General features: G+C 37.8%; 1 protein-coding gene across 1 annotated transcript in view; it reads right to left on the reverse strand.

Moving 5' to 3' along the window:
• Positions 1–3,841: 3,841 nt before the first annotated feature.
• The window catches only part of ANOS1 (anosmin 1), a 307,265-nt gene continuing 292,648 nt past the window's right edge, over positions 3,842–18,458 (reverse strand). The window contains exon 14 of the mRNA XM_077294730.1: positions 3,842–8,356. Coding sequence (XP_077150845.1) covers positions 8,298–8,356 — 59 coding nt within the window. The 3' untranslated portion in view covers positions 3,842–8,297. The remainder of the gene's footprint in view (positions 8,357–18,458) is intronic.

Raw genomic sequence — 18,458 nt, forward strand, 5'->3', positions numbered from 1 at the left:
GGAAGTGATTGAAATTGCTCTCCTTTTGATATTTGTCAATGATTATTTTCTTGTAGATTATCTGCTTTTAGTTATGTAAATGGTATTAAGGTGACAGGCTCCATAGGTTTGTTGACAATCTTGGACATTTTGTCCTACCCTGGGAACCGGTATTATCACCTATGGCTTCAATTTAAATTAAACTCCCCACCTCTAACCTTCTTCCCTTCTCTCTCCCCATCACCTTGATTTTTGCTTTGCATACTGGTTATCCCTTGTCAGTTTTAGATCTGCTGAAAGTATGATTTCTGGCTATCTTTGGTGTTTCATGACACATCTGTTAATAGTCAAGTAATCATAGGGTGAATCTAGGGGTAGCCATCATTGAGAGGTGGCACAAATTTGCATTCAAGGTATCGTGCCAACCTCCTCGGCAAAGTAGGGGTGAACTAGGGAGTATTAAGGTTACCTAGGCTTTATTGTGGTTTACCATAGCATACCATTATTTTATTTTTGACCTTTTTGCCTGGTAAGGCATTATTAGCATTTGTTTGCTGTGTTTGTTTTAATCGGCTAAAATAAAAGTACATTTTAAAGGTATTAGTTTTTGGTGAGCAACAGCAATTTTCAAGTCTTGACATATATTCTCAATGGGACTTAGGTCTGAATGTATTATTGGCCATTGAAATGCATGAATATGCTATTATATAAACCATGCATTATAGCTCTGGCAATATGTTTAGGGTCATTGTCCTGCTGGAAAGTAAACATACACACCAGTTTCAAGCATTTTGCAGCCTCTAACATGCTTTTTCCTCAAGGATTGCCCTGTATGTAGCTCCAACCATCTTTCCATCAACTCTGGACATCTTCCCTGTCCCTGCTGAAGAAAATTATCCCAGTAGCATAATGGTGCCACAACCATGTTTCACGGTTGCGATAGGTTTTCCAGTGTGATGTGCCATGTTTGTTATCTGCCACACATAGCTTATTGAATTTAGTCCAAAACATTTTACCTTGGTCTCATCTGACCAGAACACCTTCTTCGAGATGCTAGCTGTGTCCACTACAAGGCCTTTTGCAAGCCAAAAATAGGGCTTCTTATGGCGTGCTTTGTAAAAATGACTTTCTTCTTGCCAGTCTTTCATAAAGTCCAAAATTATGGAGCATACAACTAATGGCTGTCTTGTGGGCAGATTCCCACACCTGAGCTAGGGATCTCAGCAGCTCCTCCAGAGTTACCATTGGCCTTTTGGTTGCTTCTCTAATTTGTACTCTCCTTAATTCGGATGTCAGTTTAGGTGGACGGCTATTTCTTGGTAGGTTTCTAGTTGTTTCTAGCTGTAGTTATTCTAGGAATAAATTACAAAAAATTTACTAATTATGAGACTTCTGGAGGCAATTGATCACTCAGAACTTTATGTAGGGGTATCAGACTACTGCGGACTGAATACAAAGGCACATCACAATTTTCAGATTTATATTTTTAAAATATTTAGAAAACCATGTATTATTTCTTTTACACTTGCCAAATACTTGCTACCTTGTATTGGAACATCATATAAAATCCCAATAAAATGCATTTATGTTTGTGAATGTAATGTGATAAAATGTAGAAAAGTTCACTGGTATAAATACTTTGTCAAGGCACTTTATGTTCATGAAAATGTAGCTCTATTTTAACATAGGAGAAAAAACACACTAAAAACAATATGCCATCTACTATATAATTGTCTAAGGGTCACTTTCGTCTGTCTGCCTGTCTGTCCCGGAAATCCCGCGTCGCTGATTGGTCATGGCCGCCAGGCCGCAACCAATCAGCGATGGGCACAGTCTGGCCGAGAATTAGTCCCTCCCTACTCCCCAGCCCTCTGCGCCCACTCCATACTCCCCTCCAGTCAGCATTCACACAGGGTAATGGCAGCGTTAACGGACCGCGTTATGCCGCGTTGTAACGCAGTCCGATAATGCTGCTATTAACCCTGTGTGACAAACTTTTTACTATTGATGCTGCCTATGCTGCATCAATAGTAAAAAGATCTAATGTTAAAAATAATAAAAAAAATAAAAAATAGTTATATACTCACCTTCCGTGAGCCCACGGATCCAGAACAGGCCTTTCCCACTCTTTGCGACGCTCCGGTGACCACTCCATGCATTGCGATCTCGCGAGATGAAGACGTAGCGGTCACGCGAGACCACTACATCATCATCTCGCGAGACCGCAATGTACTATTGGGACCGGAGCATCACGAGGAGCATCGGTAAAGGCCTCGCTTGGATCCGGGGGGACGACAGAGGGTGAGTATATAACTATTTATTTTATTTTTTTTTTAACAGGGATATGATGCTCACATTGCTATATACTACGTTGCCTGTGCAATATACTGCATGGCTTTGCAGTATACTACATGGGCTGGGCAATATACTACGTGATTGTGCTATATCCTACGTGGCTGCGCAACAAACTACGTGGGCTGTGCAATATACTATGTGGCTGTGCAATATACTACGTGGGCTGGGCAATATACTATGTGGGCTGTGCAATATACTACGTGGCTGTGCAATATGGTACGTGGGCTGGGCAATATACTACATGGTTGTGCTATATCCTACGTGGCTGTGCAACAAACTACGTGGGCTGTGCAATATACTATGTGGGCTGTGCAATATACTATGTGGGCTGTGCAATATACCACGTGGCTGTGCAATATACTACGTGGGCTGTGCAATATACTACGTCGCTGTGCAATATACTACGTGGGCTGGGCAATATACTACGTGGGCTGTGCAATATACTATGTGGCTGTGCAATATACTATGTGGGCTGGGCAATGTACTATATGGGCTGTGCAATATACTATGTGGGCTGTGCAATATACTATGTGGGCTGAGCAATACACTATGTGGCTGTGCAATATACTACGTGGGCTGGGCAATATACTATGTGGGCTGGGCAATATACTATGTGGGCTGTGCAATATACTATGTGGGCTGTGCAATATACTACATGGGCTGGGCAATATACTATGTGGCTGTGCAATATACTATGTGGGCTGTATAATATACTACATGGGCTGTGCTATATACTACGTGGGCTGTGCAATATACTATGTGGGCTGTGCAATATACTACAGGTTGTGCAATATACTACGTGGTTAAAGAAAATTGGCGCGCACTCAGGATATTAAGGGAGCGAGGTGCTGGTGCAACGGGCTGTAAAAAGCCCTAAATACAGTAAAGAATATATATACACTGCACATTCTAGGTATATGAGATGCAATAGTGACAATTAATTAATGACATGAACAAATGCGTGTTTGAAAGCGACCAGAGGTAATTATGATGTTTCGGCTCTACCAGAGCCTTAATCATATAATCGCTTTATTATGCATAGAGCAGAGGATAAAGATCCTTCAGGATTCGTAGAACGAACTTATTGGCGTTTAATGCCGCTGTAGTGGGTCAGATGAGAGCCCTGGTGTGGGGTCTGATGGTATATATCTTTATCCTCGAGTGTGCGGAGTATATACAATATACTACGTGGGCTGTACTATATATTACATGGGCTGTGCAATATACTACGTGGGCTGTGCAGTACACTACGTGGCTGTTCAATATACTACGTGGCTGTGCTTTATACTACATGGTCGGCCGCAAACAATCAGCGACAGGCGCAGTCCGGCCGTGAATTGGCGCGGGATTTGAACCACACTTTGCTAATTGATCGCGCCTGGCCAGCCGAATCCTATGTATTCAATGTATTATTCTAAAATCTTCATAAATAAACTACATACATATTCTAGAATACCCGATGCGTTAGAATCGGGCCACCATCTAGTAAATTAAATAAACAGACAGGTTTTGTACATTTAGGGATAGTTTATTTCATAAACATTATGTACAAATTCTAACAATGATATTGATAACATAGGATACTATTTACAAATATCTTTACAAAATCATCTTTACACTTGTTTCTTTTAATTTTATAAACTTTACGATTGGAACAGAATTAATTTATTTTCTTTAACATGTATAAATAAATATGTTGTGGCCTTGTTCTCAGCCATGCTTGCCAATATAGAACATGATTTCTATATTCAAACAGACGTAGATACAGCAAAGGTCATTGTACTTGAGAATCTGCTTAATGATATGTGATTTTATGCAGATATTGTCAGGAAATGCTCAATGTGTTCCAATGAATCATGCCTATAACTAAAGACTTACATATTAACATGCACAACACGTAAGACACACAATAAGTAGCATCTGTATGTATACATTTACTTAAAGGAAATTATAATATTACCATGTGTATAGTTTTATCCACGTCATGGCATTCTCTACAGAGCTTATTCTTTATGCATAAAGTTACATCTATGCTCCCACTACAGTGAAATTAAATTACCATAGAACATGAATAAAGAGCGTGCAGATGGCTAGGATTTGGCACTGGAAGAAAATATTCACTTATTTTTCATTACTAATTCATAAATGTGTAAACTTGTTGTACAGACCAATTGCTGAAATTAGATACTATTTTGGCCCATTAATTTAACATCAATTTAACTAATTTATTGCACATTGTAATGTTGTGAATGAGAAGAAAGTCACCATGGTGACACTTTTATTTCTTACTACCTCGTATGAAAATTGGGAATTATTACCCTCATAATGAAACAATGACATATCTCACCCACATTTGGTCCCAACTTATTTTCTAAAAAGACAATTTGGTGGTGGACATCTCATAGATTCTTCACATTTGTATGATTGGAAGGTATTACTTTATCTTTGCTAAAAAGAAAAAACTAATAGTTTGTTACTAAAAACCTGAACACTATTTTTAATTGCATTTATGTCAAAAACTGCAACAATTTTAACAATACATGATCCCCTTTGTGTGTAACAGATGCCTCCCCATAGATAGCTAAAGTGGCATACTAGTGCTCCCATCAGTGAATTCTAACTGGCTGTCATCATTTGAGATAGTGACATCTTTACATCTCCATAATGGCTAAGCATTGTTACTACAAAGGCCTGAAGCGATCTTTTTCTTGTTTCAAGCAGCGTTTTAAAATTCTGGTTTCAAAATGTTCTAAACACTTCCAAAGAATAATGCATACAAATCTTTTAAAGCCATACTTCCCCTGAGGAAGCTGATGCGAAACATGTGTTGGGATTAGTAGCGTGGCATTATCTACTTCTGACCATGGGCATGAGTCTTTCCAGACATGGTAGGGTGGGTTCACATTAGATTTAACATCTAGCACAGGCGTATAACGAAGCAGCTTTGCTCTACCCTCCACTCTGAGTGATTTGTAGGTTTACATAAGCACTGTGCACTTTTCTATTGATTTAAACTCCCCCAGATGTAGTCAGTGATCTACATGCCATTTTCTAACTGATCTTTGCTCTATTTAACGTGAACTGATTTACCTGTTTATTATATTTATGTATATGTTCTTCTGTGGGTTCAATAAATGAATGTTTTTATATACCATACTTTGGACATTTACTTGGTGCTTTCAGTATACAATACTTTATGAATTCTGCCTGATAGGAACATAATCTGATATTAAAAATGGTGTTATTTGAGTGGTTAACTGCCTTTAGATAAAACTACTCCTTAATAGCTTAACACTTTAATATTTTATAAAATTATCTGTATTAAAGTACACAAAAATACAAAATCATCATGATTTGTAGATGAGTTTAGTGTGTTGCTTGATATAATTGCATAGACAAAGCACAATTATTTTAAGCCTGAATTCATCAGCATTCTTTTGAAAGCATAAACTTGGCTTTAAATACTGTATATAGTATGTATTTTCTTATAAATCATTGGACTTTCATGCAATATGTAAAAACGAATAATGCAAATGTAGAAGAATCATATGTTTGTAGTTGTAATTAGTAAGTATGTGTAGATTTGTTTAGGTAGATTTTAAGTTTACTCACATGTGTTCACGTATGTATAAGGGAATGTGTGTTTGTGTGTTGAATATGTATATTTATTCATTGTTTTCTCGTGTTTCATTTGTTGGGGTTTAGTTGGATATTTTTGGTTTATTGCCTTTTGTTTGTACATTTCAAAGGACAGGGTTTGATTTTTAAGACTGGATGTACAATTTATGATTGCTGTTTGTATGCTGTGTTGTTGTTTTTTGGTTCACATGTGTATGTGCATGTTTCAGGTGAAACTTTTCCAAAACAGAATTCAATAGAATATATTAATTTGAAAAAATCCGCCTGATTCATCCCAATGAAGACATACTTCGAGAAAACTGGCAACAATTGTATGAATAGCAAAATAAGATTAGGCTTTAAATCTTGTCTGTTTGTGCTATATATAACTTTACATGTTTTAGTTTCTTCCCTAAAGAAAAGGAAATAAAGGGTTAATTCACAACAAGACTACACTTCTACCCTCCCCTCTTATTCCTCTTGCCCTCATTTGTTTCCTCCTCCCCCCTCCCCCTCCCTTTCTTCTTTTTCCTACCCCCAGTTCCCTAGAAATTTGTACCCCTTATAAAATACAAATGTTGAATTTTCTTGGTATTTTTGCTGTTATAATAAAGAATTTATTTAAAAAAATTAGCTCTGATGCTGGAAAGATGTCTTGCTGCGATATTCTTAGAATGTCCTTTATTATTCATTATACGTTTCAATGCCGTATGGGCACATTTTTCAAATGTAAAGAAAACCCACTTGATTAAGATCCACTTGAAATGTGTAGTGGACAAAAAAAACTTTCTAAGAATATCGCAGTAAGATACTTCTATCCAGCAGAGCAGACAATTTTTAAACATGTTTTTATCCTGTTTTGGTCATTTCCATCTCGTGGATGGTGGCACGGGGCAGTGGCAGCTGACTATCTAAACCTTTACAGTGGTTGAGTCTTCACACAACGACCCAAGGTGAGCAAATTGGTTGTATTGTCTCCTATATTAGGGTTTTACCCTATTGTGCACTTCTCCCTTCACAGTCACTGTTTACTCTTTGTGAAACTTTTACACAGTATCAGTGTTATGCAGCCAACATGGTTATTTCAATTACTCATTATTGGAATATTACTATCATTGTGTTTTACATCTCAAACATAATGTCTGTTTTATTTCATTCCTTTTGTACACTCTGCAATGTTAAACAGAAAATGAACCCTCAGTAGTTAATAAAAGGGTTTTATATATCAATAAGAATACAACATAAATGTTTGGGTCCACTTTTGTATATTTATCATTTTATAATTATCAATTTCACCAAATTGTCTTAAACTCCATATATTACATACATACAGAATGCAATAACATGAGCACTATTTTATTATAATCAGCATAATGCACGTTTGAAAAAAGAAGAAGCTACCAAAAGCTGTGCTGAAAGAATTTTTAAGCTGATCCATATAAATAGCAGAAATGATTAGACACACTGTAGTGGTGTAGTGGACTTCAAGAAACTAAGATTATTTTTTAAATGCATTTAAAAATGTCTCCAAATTTGGCTTAAGTCATTTTCTTTTTTTACGAAAACACTAAATCACTGGAAGACGCTGCCTTAAAACCAAAAACACAAATTAGGTCAAATAGCATTAAATAAAAATAATAAATTACATCTACATTTGTGTGACTGCCAATGTGAACATCACAGCTGCTGAATATCAGAATACCATAGATTTTAAGCAGCATACTGTACATGTACATAAACATTTTATGGCTGAATGGAACTATAAGTAGCTCATAAGTTAAGTCTATTCTGTTTATCAATTTTGTATATTAGAAGTAAAGTAAATTCTTGATTTTGGCACCATTGTGTAAAATAGTAACTATACATGACTAAACACTATTTACTGTCATATAGATTTTGTCCATAGGATCTGAATTATTTCATGCCACGTATATTGTTTGTATATCTTATTGCTTCTATTTTTTCCACTGGCCTCATCCTGTTCCTTAATAATTATTTAAGTATCTATATTAGGCAGTATTTACAATATATAATATTCACAGAACCATTGACTACAAGGAATAAATGATACACATAAAAACAAGTGCCATATAAAGCACTTTCCAATCTTTGTGAAATACAATAAAACAACACAAGGTCTGAAAATCTATCCTTCAATATATGCTACACAATGCATACTGGGACTTGAGAAGAAGACACACTGAATAACCAAGACAGGTCGAAGCAGACATAACTTCCTGTTATTATTAATCTGAACCATCTCCAGGTAAAATTCTACATTGTCCTTCCAAGTTTATGTTGGTTATCATGCAAAGTTCCGTTCATATAATTCTGGATACAAAACTTCAAATTTTTTCTGGGGATGCTCTGTAATGATGAGGATGGTGTTGCTTCATATGGGGCCCTAAAAAACAAAACATAAATTCTGAGCATTTAGACTTGATTGAAACTGAGTTAACCAAAAATAAATGCAAAGAGTATAGAAATGAAGGATCTCTACCTTGATGATTGAAGGATTTAAAGGTAGGATCTCAAACACATAAAACAAACTATAGAGGTAAAGTACTATAACAATATTGATACCAATACCAACCAGTCAAAAAATCTTTCATGCAAAACCAGCACTGGACATTAAAGATTTGTAGGTGCCAGGAAGAAATTTGTAAGTGTTGAGAAGAAAATACATTATATATTATGGTTCAAAGGGTGTAGACATGAAAAGATGCCTTTTATACAAAACTAAAGATTTTAATTTCAAATATGATAAGAAAAATAAATGATAGGAATAAAGCTAAATGAATCATTTTAGTAAATTGAAGTCATTAAGGGTTCTGTAGCTACACGAGTAACAATTCTTCGGAAGCAAATCTGGCTTCAAATTTTTTCACAAACTCCCAGCGAATCAATAAAAAAGATCTATATATGTATACTATTTCATTTACCGGACTAGTACTGTAATCTGCTGTGGATTTTCCATCTGAAAAATCAGTTGACTCATATACAGATATTGTACTATGAATGTTATAAAGTGTACCTATGATTCATGTCCACTGGAAACTTCTATCTCTACTCTGGGAAACAAGGATTTTTTTGCATATGTTGCACATTTTGTATAGTTTGACACTAGTCCTCCTCAGCTTTTATCATAGAGTTAAAAAAAAATCATTGTGGGAGTCAAAAGTTGAAGAGGGGTACTTTTCTTTTGTCCCAACAATCAGTGGGGGTCACAGCACCCAAGTCAAAATGAAATAAGCTTATATTTTAAGACTAGTGAAACTTGAATAAAAAATACATTTTCCCCTCCATGGAAAGTTATGAAATTTTGCAAATTCCTTTATTAGGCAAATTGACTTCATTTCTGTATCACAGGCATGATTATGGAGTGGGACAGTATGTCAGACAGGTGTGGGATATTGTTATTTTTTATTTTTGTTTGTTTTTTTATAGGAGACCAGGTGTCATGGTATAGGACATGGTTCATGTCCTGCTCTCTCAGGGTAAATATTGTGGGCATCTCTTTGGATCTGGGAGGGGTATTTATGCACACTCCAGACTATGATTCCCTGTCAGCTATACTTTCATTTAGTCTGTGTGTCTGACCCCTTGAGTGTGTGCTCGGTTTGCATTTGTTTCTTTTGCTCTCTCTATGTTACTCTGCTTGTTTTTTCTGTTGGCTTTCTGACCTTTGGCTCCCTTTCTGACTATCCCTCTGTCTCACCCCTCGGTTATCTCGTTTTCTCCTGGTTTTGATATCGGCAAGTTTAACTACTATCCAGTGTATATCGTCTCCTCTGCACCCCGGCATCTGTTGCTGCCCTCGACCACCTCCTTCCCTGTCACATGGTTCAGGTCCTGTTTGCTACCTGTTGAGTTCCCCGCTGCTCTGCTCTCAGCTCCCTTGCTGCGATGCGCAGCTCTCCCCGCAGCAGTAATACCCAAGAGTCGTGACACCAGGGCTTTAATGGAATGGGTGTAAGGCTGGTTTCACATTTGCGTTTTTTGCCGCTGCGTTTTAGCACAAAAAAAGCATGAGTTTTTTTTCCTATATTTAACATTAAAAACGCATGCTTTTTTTGTATGCGTTTTGCCGCATTTGACGACGCATGCGTCGTTTCTATGCTTGCGTTTTGTTGCGGAAATGCAACATGTAGTAAATTCTAGAGGCGTTTTTTTGCCGCAAAAAAAAGCATGCTTTTTTTGCGGCAAAACAAGTATTGCTGTCTTGCGTTTGGTTGCGTTTTTAAACGCATGCGTTTCCATAGAAAAAAACAAGAATACACACTGATAAGCCACCCCCCACCATCAAGGTGATAAAGGGATCCAAACCCTAACCCTACCCCTAGCCCTAACCCTAACCCTAGGGATCTTAACCCTAACCCTAACCCTACCCCTAACCCTAGGGATCCTATCCCTACCCCTAACCCTACCCCTAACCCTACCCCTAACCCTAGGGATACACACCCTAACCCTACCCCTACCCCTACCCCTAAACCTAACCCTAACCCTACCCCTAACCCTAGGGATCCTAACTCTACCCCTAACCCTACCCCTAACCCTACCCCTAACCCTAACCCTAGGGATCCTAACCCTACCCCTAACCCTACCCCTAACCCTAACTCTAACCCTACCCCTAACCCTAGGGATTCTTACCCTACCCCTATCCCTACCCCTAACCCTAACCCTACCCCTAACCCTAGGGATCCTAACCCTACCCCTAACCCTACCGCTAACCCTACCCCTAACCCTAACCCTACCCCTACCCCTAACCCTAGGGATCCTAACCCTACCCCTAACCCTACCTCTAACCCTACCCCTAACCCTAACCCCAACCCTAGCTATTTCTATTTATAGTGGGTTTTCTTGTTGATTTTGATGATTGGCAGCTGTCACACACTTCTCAGCATGCGTTTCAAAAACACAAACGCAGGAAAAAACGCATGTATGAAAAAAACGCAGCGTTTGCACGCGTTTACATGCATTTTTTTTACCACCTGCGTTTGCGTTTTAAATGCTGCGTTTTTAAACGCAAATGTGAAACTAGCCTAAGGTGGGTATTTTTGTTGATTATTATTTTCTGTTTTTCACTGGGACCAGGTCTTCAATGGAATGGGCACAAGGTGACTATAACTGTGTGTGTTATTTTTATAAAACAATTTGAAAAACGGTATGTATTTTTATTTCAAATAAAGAACTTTATCCTAGTTTTTTTATTGACAATATGACTATGGAGTTATTAATAGAGAGATGTCTTATAGACGCCTCTCCATTACTAACTGCTAGGCTTAATTTCACCTGAAAACACAAAGGTGACATGAACCCCACAAATATGAACCCCACTTGCCACCACCATAAGGCAAGTGGGAAGAGCCAGACAAAGCGACTATGGGCTACTATTTTTAGGCTAGGGCGGGTCAATATCCATGGCCCCTTACCAGCATAGGTATACCAGCCACTAGCTGTCTGTGAAAAATGAAAGAGACTCCATTCCATTGTTTAAAATTATTTATTTAAATAATTTAAAAAAATGTCATGGGGACCTCTCTATTCTTGATAACCAGCAATGATAAAGCTGACAGCTGAATGTTGCCGCCCACAGCTGTCAATTTTGCCATGTTGGTTATCAAAAATAGAAAGAACACACTTTTTAAAAATGTATTTATTTATAGCACAGGCACTTGCTGATCAATACTCCCATCAGCCACCACCCACTCTCACTGTTATTAAACTTTTTACCATTGGTCACAGCTCCTGGCTCATGCTGTCATATGACAGTGGAGAAACCGCAGCTCTCTCACTGCCGGTAACAATCTTACCACTAACCAGACCCAGTGTTTGCAGCGCTGACATGCAGATGACAATGTGGCAAATGGATTCATTTGAATGGATCCGGGCTCGCATTCCGGTACTGTTCTGGTACCCAAACCAAACTTTTTTTAAAATGTTTGGCCGAACCTGCCAGACCCAAACATTCAGGGGTTTGTCCAGCACTTCTCCTGAGTGTTCTGCTTATCAGAACAATCTCCGGCAATAGACTTATCCCCAGAGGTAGTGAGGCATGGTGTTTTGTTTATTCAAGGCCACAGGTTTAAAATGGCTACCTTGTACAGACTTGGCACAAGTCATGCTGTCTGGCAAATTCCAGAGGAAACTTGACCTTCACACTTTAACCACTTTACAGGGATCTGATCTTACAAAGAATACCGCTGGATTGCTTCCATGGAAGAGCTGCCATCTGGAGAGGCGAACCAGAGGTAGGAATGGTTGCCAACCAAGGTCAAAGCCAAAAAATCATGTCAGAGACAAAATCATTTACATGCAGATAGTTAAAATTCAAGCTGGAGTCAGTACATGGCAAATACTTAACAGAACACAGGATCCCAGTAACAGAGAACCTAGGTCTAGTTGAACACTTATAAGTGAAGCTAAAGACTGTCTGCTGGGGTTTACCTAGAATGGGAGCCCCACCTTTGGCTTTCAGCAGAGAGCTAATTAGCTACCTGCTCACTGCAACAAAGCACAAGTACATAGCAAAGGGAGAATTAGTCAGCCTTTTAAAAGCAAAACACCTACACGCTGCCAGCGTCCAACAGTAGTGTTAGTGTAGTGTCGACTAGTGACAAAGTAGAGGTTACAGACCTGTGTTCAGACATGGATGGGATACACAGGTGTTTAGTTGACCCTTTCACAGCCATCACTACTCCAAATGAAAATGTTCTGATATCAGTGCTGTTAAAGGTAGCTAAATGAACCAGGGAAAACCAGTGGTTTGAAAGCCACTCACATAACTTTTTCAGGAAGCAATAGAAATTTCATAATAAAGTTAATTACAATGTTTCAAAAATGTGAACAAAATTATTTAAAAAAAATTAAATATTAATTATACTTTAAACAATTGTCATGTTAATAATGACCTTGGTTTTGGAGAGCTAAGCATGATAAAAAGTTATAGTAACTCACAGGTATTGTCATACCCTGGCTACAGGCTGGCTGATGGTGTAAAAAATCATCACATTTCTGGACTGTTTTTGTATTTAATATATTTTCTTTAACACTATATTTGTGCACTGAGTTACTCATATCTTTAGGCCATATAAGGAAATACTCTTTCAAAATTCTTACAAAATAACATTTTAAGAATCACTGTTCTCCTGTTAATGGAAACAAAAGCAACTGACTATTTGAGGAAAAACAAAACCGAATGCCAATGGAAAGACTTAAATAGGTAAGATTAAAGGTAAATTTAGAATCAATCATTCTTGATTGGTTGCTCAATGCGGTCTTTACACTGCAAAGAATGTAAACTGAAGGAAGAATGTAACAACAAACACAGTTTTGGGCGTAATTGCCAATTACACCTCACTTTCTGTGCAGCTGGGTATGATAGTGGTACGTGCACTCATCACTAACCTAGGGCAATTGTTTTGCATCCTATAACTGTTTTGTGTTTAAACATTCCAGAGAACGAAACTTTGAAATGTTTCTGGAAACCGTCCCTGAATTTTTTCTTTCATTATCTTATTATTATTGTTTTATACAGGAATTCAGTAGTGAAGAATATGTGAAAAACAGTGCACCAGCCAACTCATGAAATAAATCATATTGCTGCCAAGATGAATCATGGCATAGTAAGATACAAATGTTATCAATGTCTACACTGTCATCAACAAAGGGCTGAAAAAGGGGCAAGTCTGCCAAAATCTTGTCATCTCCCATAATCATGAACATTATTTACAGGAGTGTTGTAGACGCTTGTCTGGACATAGATGCATAACTAATGTGAAACTCCAAAATTTGATATAAAGATAATTTCATTTAGAAATGCAAATTGGAATGAAAATTGTAAATACATTGAGGCAACCAGACAAAATTGCAACAAAAAGTTCTTGAGAGGGAGGTCTTCTCAAAGAAGATGAACAGTAAGAAAATCTGTCTCAGGAATTATGGTCTGGGTAAGGAGGTGGTCTTATAAAAGAGATGGTCTCCCAGATAGGGTTATCACAGATAATGTACTGTAGTGATTATTTACTACAATTTGTACAAGGTGTCAGGTTGTAAAGAATATTAGCTTTTCAGAGATCTTCGAAGACAAGTATATGAGATCCTTATTTCAATCACATAGTAAACAACATACAATGAAATATTTTAAATAATGCTGGCAAATAATAAATTGTAAGTTTTGTTTAATTAGACTCTTGAATTATCACAGTGCATAATAATGAATTACCAATAAAAGGTTATTGTGGGGTGTGTCAAGGTATTTTGAGGATGTACAGTATGCATCAAGTAAGTCAGTGACTTGGTCCTTCCATTTCTTATTTAGGCACAGTGATATAACTACAAGTGTGCCTGAGCCTGGTACTGCATTTTGGTGGGATTGCACTGTGGAACCAAGCACAGCCACATTCTTGTGAACATATCTGTGACTATATAAGCCAAAAAGGGACACCAGTGCTAGTAAGACAACCAATCATACATCAAAAACCTTTGCTACAGACAGACCATTTTTTTTTAGAAAGCCTGTAATTTTACCCAGAATGACATGGTCAGGAATTAAGGATCTGATGAAGTTTTTAAAATGTGTCCAATTAAATCAAGTTTAAAAAAATTGAATTAACAGTATTAGAGCCTTTGTTGCCATATACCATATTTTGTGGATTATAAGACACACCGGACTTTGAGACGCACCCCAAATTTTGAGGAGAAAAATAGGAAAAAAAAACTTTTTTTAAATAAAATGGTGCTTCTTATAATCCATGTGTCTTATTGTTTACCGGAGGTGATGGCTGCGGTGAAGCGGGGTCCCAGGCAAGAGTAGAGTGTTACTGCAGGCCGCAGGCTAGGCTGAGGGGGTGTTCAAATGTGCGCCGCTATGCCTCTTCGGTATTGCGGGGGCTCTGCCGACATTTTGTGAAAGCCCAGAGCCCTCACACTTACTATACTGCGGACTCTGGGAAAATGGCTGCCGGGACAGCGCATGCACAGATGGAGATCTCGGCACCAAGATCTCGGGAGATGAGATCTCAGCGGTGATATACAGCTCTGGCAATAATTAAGAGACCACCACATCAAAACCCTGTCATGGGCAGCCTAATCTCCAGACCTGAACTCCATTGAAAACCTCTGGAATGTAATCAAGAGGATGATGGATACTCACAAGCCATCTAACAAAGAAGAACTGCTTACATTTTTACACCAGAAGCAGTGTGAAAGGCTGGTGGAAAGCATGACAAGACGCATGAAAGCTGTGATTAAAAATCATGGTTATTCCACAAAATATTGATTTATGAACACTTCCTGAGTTAAAACATTAGTATTGTTGTTTCTAAATGATTATGACCTTGTTTTCTTTGCATTATTGGAGGTCTGAAAGCACTGTTTGTTTGTTCTTTTATTTTGACCATATATATAAATATATATATATATATGTAAATGTAAATTCTTGAGCAAAAATGTCTCTTTTCATTGAGTCCCTCTATATGCAGTCTTCTATAAGGGCTTGTGCACACGCTGCACATTCCATTGCGGAATTTTCCGCAGCGGATTTCATAAATCCGCATTGCAAAACCGCTGTGGTTTTTACTGTGGATTTATTGCGGTTTCTATTGCGGTTTCCGCTGCGGTTTTACACCTGCAGTTTTCTATTGGAGCAGGTGTAAAACCGCTCTGGATTCCGCACAAAGAATTGACATGTTGAGGAAAATGAACCGCTGCGTTTCCGCGTGTTTTTTTCTGCAGCATGTCCACTGCGAATTTCATTTCCCATAGCTTTACATGGTACTGTAAATGCATGGGAAACCGCTGCGGATCCGCAGCAAAATCCGCAGCGTGTGCACATACCTAAGAATGGTTTCTCCCAGGTGTTTATAGTATATAACATAATACAAAACACATTACTCTTTGTATGCTGGTGGGTGTAATACAAAGGATCATTTTCCTAACAGACACCTGGTATGATTCACACTTTCATACTGCGATCAGCAGTGCTGCGGTGGCCAAAGATGGCGACATGCTGGGAACTACAATTCCCATCTGCCTCTGAGCAGGATGTGATGGACAGTATGGCATGACAACTTCCTGACATGTGCAATGAGTTCCTAGGAACGCTGAATATTGACTATTTTTTTTTCCTCTCCCAAGGCACATGGGGTGAGTCATGCATCCAATATTTTATGATTCACAGCTGATTTTAATTGCCAATTGTCTGTCTTTCTGTATTACACTGTAATAGACACTGGATGTGTCTTTTGTACTTGCTATTGCACTTTCATTGCACCTTATTTGATTGATCTCTTTTTTTGTGAATCTCTTACTTGCTTCATATTTTGTACTATTCACTGATTATTACAAATTTATTTGCTTGTTAAATTCACTATATATGTATGCATTTGCACTTTACAAATGCTTGAGAAAGGTCCACATCTTGGACCGAAATGTCGCACATGGGCCAATAAATCACATCTATTTTTTCTATTGGAGTGCTGCCTTCGTTCTTTTGGACTATAGCATGAGGTCTGGTACATACCTTGAAGGATTTTTTGCACCCTTTATTTTCTTTTGGTGCTGCTTTTCGCTTTCTTTATATGTAAATGTATGTATATATATATATATATATATATATATATATATTATGAAATTGAATGTTTAATTATTGCATGTAAAAAAAAATAATTCCTTGTTTTTTAGACTAAAGGGAAGAACTACATTACATTTTCATCTGTTGAACTTCTACAATATGTCACATTTGTGTGTAAAAATATCTCAAAAAGGATTGCTCACCCAAGATGTTTTCCCCACCATATAACCATCCCTAATTCTATACACATTTAGCTTGTTCCAGCACTAAACATGCACATTCAGCATCAGTGACTTTGACCTCCAAGTTATCTATGTAGGCAGCAAGGCTGAGCCGCTGCCAAACCCCTTGTAGAGGGTACTAAATACACACAGGAAAATTCTATCTTGTTTGATTTTTTTCCACTAAGAAAAATAATACTGTTACAGGGTATAAATGATGCTGTTTTTAGATGTTTAAGAGAATTAAGATATACTGATTTCTGAAATTGAAATTAATATAGTATTTAGTAAAAATTGCAATCTATTTTTATAAATTGGACTAAAGGAAGACAAAAGGGGCAATAGTCCAGGGCCCTCGACTTTCTATGGACCTTTATTACCTAGCTCCCCTCAGTCCTTTTTACACTCTCTGAGCAGAATAAAGGGAATCTGTCAGTGGGCTCAACCCTCCTAATCTGTCTATATGGTCATGTTGGTCATAGGAAACTGAATGAAATGATACATTCATATCTGCAATCTGATGTCTTATTCCAGAGAAATTCATGATTTTCCTATATGTAAATGCGGTTTTCTAGTCCATGGGATGCCCCTTGCTAAAAATAATCTCTGGAGGCAGATTCTCATGCTTGTCCAACCCAAAGTCCTGAACAGCTCATTTACATATAAGAAAAACATAGTTTTCTGTGTAACAAGACATCGAATTACAGAGATCAAAGTAACATTTCATTCAGAATTTTTTTAAGGACAGAGAGCATTACCGGTGAAATATGTAACTATCACAGAACAGTAGATCTGAACTTTGTTTCATAACAAACACGTTAGCACCTGCAGCTCTTGCAGCTCTGCTGTAGTGCAGCAATATTGCAACCTTGGCTGCTTGTGAGAAGAAAGCTGAAGCTGAGGGGAGCCTGCAGTGAGATCAGGAGAGTAGAGAGTGGCTATCACACGTCAGACTGGTAACACCCCCTTCATGTAAAATAAACTCTGGAGAGAGATTCTCATGCAGATTAATGTCTGCTCCATTGAGTAGAACACCTTTTTACATATAAGAAAAATTTGAATTTCTCTGGAATAAGACATTAGATAGCAGATATCAAGCAATCATTTCATTCAGCTTCTTATGATCTACATGCCCAAAAAGACAACTTGGAGTGTTGATCCTACTGAAAGATTCCCTTTAAAACCATTAGTAGCATATCTTTAATTAAAAAATTTTCAAAATGTATCAGAAAAAAGGTGTTTACTTTGCTTACTTTAGATTCAATGATCAGTGCACACTGCTGACCAGAAACAGCAATAGTCAACACAAAATATTTCTTCTGAACAAAAGATCAGATATTTTAAAATTCAATAGTGTGTTTTCTCTTATAGCCTACACCATGGGACGATGTGGGGCCCATACACTTTATATTTTCAGATCATGTTGACATCAGCAGGATCTGCCAATCATCATCCAATCTTTATGTCCAGTTAATATATTTCTCTGTACTTGCCATGTCTCCTTTAAAGTCTTTGTAAATTGCCTCTTCTGAGAAAAAGAGGACTTAACTCTACAGCGCCACTTGTTGGAAGTAGCGATCCTACAAGTCACAATCAACCCTCTAACGAGTCGTGCAATATGACTTAGGATAAAAGCCAAATCAGTATCTCAATTCGCAGACACGGTGTTTCAGGCTGTTGGCCCTCGTCAGTGCGAAGCATGAGAACTGATT

This window comes from Ranitomeya variabilis, chromosome 3, assembly GCF_051348905.1.
Source record: "Ranitomeya variabilis isolate aRanVar5 chromosome 3, aRanVar5.hap1, whole genome shotgun sequence".
Classification (NCBI taxonomy): domain Eukaryota; kingdom Metazoa; phylum Chordata; class Amphibia; order Anura; family Dendrobatidae; genus Ranitomeya; species Ranitomeya variabilis.